Here is a 6477-nt window from a genome sequence, read left to right as displayed (position 1 = left end):
CCCCGCCGGGGGCAGCCCTGCCTCAGGCGCTGCCTCGGGCGGGCAGCGGCGTGGCAAACGGCGCCCCCGGGCCAGGACCGCCGGAGCTGGAGGAGGCCGAGGCCTGCGGTGGGTTAGTTGAACCCCGACCGCGGTGGCATGGCTGCGGGCGCTTCATCGGGAGCACGGCGGTGGGGGCCTGCCGTTGTTTTCCCCGGATTCAAGAGCTCCGAACGGGGGGTGTGGCCGTGATGGTAACACACGGTAGAAAACACAATTGTTATTCACTAACTCTTTTTAAACACTAGGGCTGCCTTCCAGTACCTCTCTGAAGACGAGGATTGTGCTGAATAACCTTCCATGAGTTATTTAGTAACCCGTATTCTTCCCTTTGGAGTACCTGTGACTAAGCTAACTTTCAGGACTGTGAAATTATGAAATAAATTATTACTCTTCTCTGTTTAAAAGTAAAAAAGTAGCTATTTATAACATCTTGCACCTCACCTTGAAGTCAGACTGAAAGCACGAGCACCTCAGTGCTCTGTGAGTTTCTGCACAAGGCCTAGTGTAAAGAAATGTATTTGACTGGTACGGCTCTAATGTAATGCAACGTTATGATCAAAAAAGTTGAAGTGACGTTACTGTGTTGTCTTAAATTTTGTAGTGTGCAGTAGCATAGCTGATGTGTTCTTGAGCTCCTGTGTAGGGTGGTCCTGTGAAGCAGTTTCAGTGTTCTCATTAAATTTTGCAATGCTAGAATTCTCCATTTAATTTCTATTTATTTGTGTAACTGTGACATGGAATGATGCAGTAAATATATCTAAAAAAACCAACCATGTCAAAATTAATATATTTTGCATTGTAGAGGAGCAAATGTAATATTGGAAGCAGTGCTTTCATTGACAGCTCCATGATCCAATGCATTTAATAGAAAGTAACTATTTGTAAAGCAACTCTTACTGTCTTGTTTCTCCAAGATATTTTGGTCTTGTATATAAAAAGTGTAAAGCTTTAAGTTTAAGAAGCCCGTTTATTTATAAAGAGTGCAATCAGTTCTTAGTCACCTCTTCGCTGTGATAACTTTACTCTCCTTTACCTTAAAATTCTATTAAGTGGAGAACAAATGCAGTATGTCAGCTCATAAAGGTAGCTGGCTAGAAGTGAGCCTTGGGAGACAGGCTTCCTTCCTTGCTCTGGAATACTTTTAGACTTTTTCTGCAATCTGCTTCTAGAATTATGATGCTACGAACATAATCATAACAACAGTAGAAGTACAGTTTTGTTTGAATTTAAAGTATCTGCTGTTTTTCTGGGAGGTACCCGAAGCCTTTCTTACTGTAACTAAATATGACTCAAGATTTTTCCTGTTCTGGAGAAGACAGATTTTAGCCTGAAACTTTTCAGCTCCAGCATCAGACTTGGTTTCTGGTTTAATTCCAATGTGGTATCTGCATAGGGCTTAACGACTGTGGGTTTTAAAGCCTCTTCTCCAAAGAAGTAGTGCATCGCAGTAGTGGCTGGAAGCCAAAGCAGCATACTGTTCACTGAGACAGACACGTGGGAGGACAAGCACAGAAGGGCTGTGAGAAGTACACACCAGCAGCTCTAGCTGTGTAAGTCCTGGAAGCGTTTGAATACTGAACTATTTTCGTCAAGGAGAGCAGGCAGCTAGTGCCAGATCGGAGCAGTGACAAATGAAACCAGATGCTTTCCTTGCCTTGCTGATGGACTGGAGCACTCCCTGACAGTAGTGGAAGCCATCTGCTCGCAGTGTCAAGCGTCAGTGAAGTCCTCGTTAGAAATTCTATCAGAAACTTAGGCCTCCAGTCAGTGCAGCACAGCATGCCTGGTTTAGAACTTGGGATTTTCATTGATCAAGGTGCTATTTCTACATTAGGACGCTGCCTCAGTGATTTTCCCTCTGCTTCATTCCAGCTTTTTCCATTTGTAGATGGACTATGTACTAACTGCATCATCATTTATCTTGGTATCATTTGTCTGCAAAATTTGGACAAACTTCGGCCTATCAGAAAGGGACATTGGCTGAAACTGAGCTCTTACACTGCATTATAAATAAGGAATACTGAAACTGGAGACATTTCAATCTTAATTCCTTTTAAGATTAAAAAGATTTAAGTCAACTCAGCTGATATGGTATGGAAACATGTAAGTTTAAAAAAAAAAACTTTCTAAAAAAAATTAGAAAAGTAGTAGGAATTATAATAAATATTATGCCCACATTTCACTTGTGACAGTCTAAAGGTCTAGTTGTAGGTCTAAATGTATATGCTGAACTTCAAAGTCTTAGTTGTAGATTTAAATACATATGCTGAACTTACTTACCCCAGTTTTGCATCTGCCTTCAGGTTTTGAATATGTTTCAGGTTTTGAATATAGTGCTACTAACTGAGGAAACTTGAAGAAAAGGTTTTAAAATACTGAATTGCAGTAACTTCTTGGTCTCAAAAATCCAGTTTCTTGTGTTGGTTACAGGGGGAAGCATGGTACCATAGATGTACCGTAATTTTTCTGTTTAACACCTATGGGCTGGAATAAAAGTGTATATGCAAGTCATGATGCTGTAATACAGTGTGATACAGCCTTGGATGCTTCTACCCAGGAGTATGAATTTCAGTTCAGGGAGGCCAATCTGATTAGCGTTTCCAGTGCTCGTTTCAAAATATGATTTTTACTGAGGTTGCTCTAGCATAATGATTAATGAATTACTGTCAATCTCGTTTCCATGTTGTGAGCTAACAAATACACCTTCACAACTATGGTACACACGGTCAGAGCAGTTTTATGTTCCCTCTAATCTGGCTTTTCAGTCACAGATTAAAGCAAAAGGAAAATTAAAGAAGGATGTTGTCTCCTAAGCAATTCCTGAGAGCGTAGCACGTATGGAAGTTTTGTTAAGCTGTCAGTTTAAATATTTATCTGCACTAGAAAGACAAATTTTTCTAAGGCAACAATCTTCTGCTCAAAAATTATGGAAATACCTAATGTGACAGTTGAATTACTATATTTTCCATCTTTTAATTTGCCTCAGAGTCCCAGAATTAAACAAGGCTTACTTTCAGTTTGATTCAGGGCAGTACTGAGTGTTGGTATTGTCAGTAAGCTTTTTATTCCTTTTTTGGTTATACAGATGAAACTTCTTTCTGCAACTCCTGGAAAAATTGTTTGTGAAATGAAAGTAGAGGAGGAGCATACAAACAGAGGTGGCACGTTACATGGAGGTTTGACAGCCACACTTGTGGATGTGGTGTCAACAACAGCGTTGCTGTACACAGAAAGAGCAGTGCCTGGGGTCAGTGTGGACATGAACATCACGTAGGTATCATCCACCATGTTTACCAGAACATACTAACTTTTCTTCCCCTAACGCAGTATTGACTCCATTGTATGTCATTTCTAGGCTGTAGTACTCACTTAAAAAAGGTGTTTTCTTTGGTTTCAGAAGTCGTCTTGTGATAAATTAAGGGGGGATTGTTTTGGGGGATATTGCTATTTGGTTGCAAAATTTGAGTTGGACTTCCCTAAGCTTTTATTTGTTACATGCCTTTAAGAGACAGTACCCATTCAGTCATAGAATGTAAAGGGATGTTGATATGTGGTAAATTTTAGTCTTATGAAATTGGCTCAACTTCTGTCTTCGCTTGTGAAGATATGTTAAGGGTGTGTCCTCAAACACCAAAATCTAGGGTAAGCAGCTTTCTGTAAACACTTTTAGTGTTTAGTCCATAAAATGTTAAAACAGGAGAAATACTAAACCAGGAAACAGTTTAGCTCTGTTGTATGCTCACATAGAGGGTGAATTACAGATTGAATCAGAATTTCCCACTGGAGGAAAACTCCTTTGCTCTAGGTCATTTAAAGGTGATTTTATATTGAGAATAGTTCTTCCTGTAATACAAATTTAAAGCACAGTGTCTTTTTTTTTTTTTTTAAAAAAAAGTTGTTCTGAAACCTTTGATCATGCTATTACAGCTTGTCAGCTTTGCTTCGTTACTTTTAATGAAGAGATTATGACTGATTGGAACTAAAATAATCCTACTTGGAATAACTAACACAGAGCACTAAAAATCTTGGAAAAGTAACCCCTCATCAAAACTGTCTTAAAAAAATTGAAAAAAGCTTTAAAAGTGTGTGGGGAGTGATCTGTATCTTTACCAGGTTCCCTCCTTTCTCCCCCAGCACCCTCTGATTTCTCCACTGGGCGGGTGGGACTGGAGCATCTATGTAAGCTTTATACTACCACTGTGATGACCAGGAAATCGCTGGAAATGAAAACCTGAAATTCTCCTATGATTATGTTTTTTTCCCCTACAGTAGTATAACAAGAGGCCAACATCTGAATTATTTACACTATCAAATATGCCTACCCAATTACATAAGGGCTAAAATCTTAAGAAAGTGCTCTCTGTGGAGGTGATCCAAAATGATTGAGTAGCATAACCTTTAGGAAATGTTACCTGAAGCAATATTAATGGCTTTGTTTAACCCAGACTACTGCTTTCATTGAACAAGTGATATTGGATATCGAATACTGCTCTAATACAACTTTTTCCTTTTTGGGAAGGAGCTTTTTAAAGGGTTGTCATGAGGAAGCTATTTCAGTAATGGAAAGAACAGAGGGAAGCAGAGAAACTTGTTCTTTTTAATCACAAGAGGATCAGCAGCAGCCTCTGAGAATGAAACAAACCTGAAGCCCTGCCCCCTGTCAACTAATGGGGCTTGTGCTACATCAGCATTAGGTGTGACTGACATACTTTTGACATGGTGTCATGTGTAAAAATGGACTGGCTGGTGAAATTTATCTCAATAAGATTTATATCCAGCAATTATACATTCTCCTCTAACTCTTAACATTTGAATACTGTTCCCTTACCTCAGATCATGGTTGGGTCATGTCGCTCCTAATTCTCTCCAGGCGTTTTGTGGGGGACTTTCTTCCTATTCCCTGCAGAGTGTGTTTTAAAAGCACACCCTCCTACTCACATAAATAAAAACAGTTATCTAATGAATGGAAACAGCGTTAAACCTGGGAAGTTTGAAGGCCTCCCAGATTTCCATGACTTTTCTCTGACCAGGGTATGGGAAGCAGTTAACCTATGCTTAGGTTCCATACAGAAATGACCTGAAGCCGTTCTAACAGAGACATTTTGCAACGGAACCAGCCAGACTGGTTTAGAAAGGCTGTAGGGAGCCAGCAGCAGCTGGAATAGGACTTGGAGCTGAACTTTTAACTGAGATCTTTGATACCCAAAGATCTGTTCCAAAATGGAACAGAACTTGGTTCCTCAGAACCAAGCCAATGGGTTTCTTTCTATCCTCCATTTTCTCAGAGAACTCTTACACTGCATTACCACTGCAGTGCTGAGAGGAACTCAAGGACTTTTAAGAAGTGGGGATTTGCAAGCAGGCAGTTAGAGTGCGATGTGTGTCTTTATTACTCACTTTTGCTAATTCCCTTTGTGGTGATGTAAAATGCAGGAATATTCTTGGATTTGTGCAGCCTCTTACCTGTTAATTTTGTTCTTCATTGAAGATATACTTCTGCTGCTAAGATTGGAGAAGAGATACTGATTACAGCTCAGATTTTGAAGCAAGGAAGAAATATTGCATTTGCCAGCGTGGATTTAACAAATAAGGCAACAGGAAAGTTAATTGCACAAGGTAGACATACAAAGTATCTAGGAAATTAATATAAGAAAGTAATTTAAAAAATAATAATTGTTGGGCTTAAGAATCCCATAGAGAATGATTTTCTCATTTACGCAGTAAGACATCATCTGCACGAAGTTCTGATAGTCTATATAAAGTGAATTTGTCTTGCTCCCATAATAAACAAACCAATTTCTTAATTACCACCAGAATTGCTACAAGCCTAAAATCAGTGCCTATTTTGTGGTGAACAACAGAGTGTGATAGCATGGGGCTGCATCTGGCTTTTTTTGGTCAAGATAGCAGAAGGGAAGAGCCTTTGGACCAGCCGTATGGTTTACCAGCATGACAGCGTTTTAAGAGATCTCTGTTTTCTTTGCCTGTGGTGTCGTCATGCGACAAAGCAACTCTGTCTTCAGGCCCATCACCATCACATTGAAACAACACTATATATGCTTACAAACTAAACTACTTGCTCTGCAAGATGGCAGTACAGAGTTCCTGTAACAGTGTGTGAAACTGGTTTGAAAGTGTAAAGCAGGCTAATACAAAATGTAATTTTCTGATGCTGTAACAAATTCAGAAGTATTCAATAAAGCTTTCTGAAACTACCTTTTTAAAGATTATTTAATAGTTTTGTAATCTCTTTGCACTGAGTAAAAGCTTGCCAGCATGGAGTGGTTGAGAGAGGGTGCGGTGGAACCCTTGTACACAAACTCACCTGAGATTTCATCATCTCCCTGTGATTCCTGAATGTGAAAATGCAGTTACATCATTAGGGCTTTTCACCTCTACCCACTTGAAGTTCTGGCTATATTTGTTTAAAAATCA

The 6477-nt window shown here is 39.6% G+C and overlaps 1 protein-coding gene across 1 annotated transcript; it reads left to right on the top strand.

The window, feature by feature from the left end:
- Positions 1-1919: 1919 nt before the first annotated feature.
- ACOT13 (acyl-CoA thioesterase 13) lies at positions 1920-6257 on the top strand. Its single transcript, XM_009276665.2, has 3 exons — positions 1920-2145; positions 3128-3312; positions 5531-6257. Exons 1-3 carry the CDS (start codon positions 2131-2133, stop codon positions 5685-5687), a joined length of 357 nt encoding a protein of 118 aa, XP_009274940.1. The 5' UTR covers positions 1920-2130; the 3' UTR covers positions 5688-6257.
- Positions 6258-6477: the final 220 nt, after the last annotated feature.

This window comes from Aptenodytes forsteri, unplaced genomic scaffold (assembly GCF_000699145.1).
Source record: "Aptenodytes forsteri isolate BGI_AS27 unplaced genomic scaffold, ASM69914v1 Scaffold97, whole genome shotgun sequence".
NCBI classification, from domain to species: domain Eukaryota; kingdom Metazoa; phylum Chordata; class Aves; order Sphenisciformes; family Spheniscidae; genus Aptenodytes; species Aptenodytes forsteri.
Note: the sequence above shows the minus strand (reverse complement) of the source record. Positions and strands in the feature narration are given on the sequence as shown.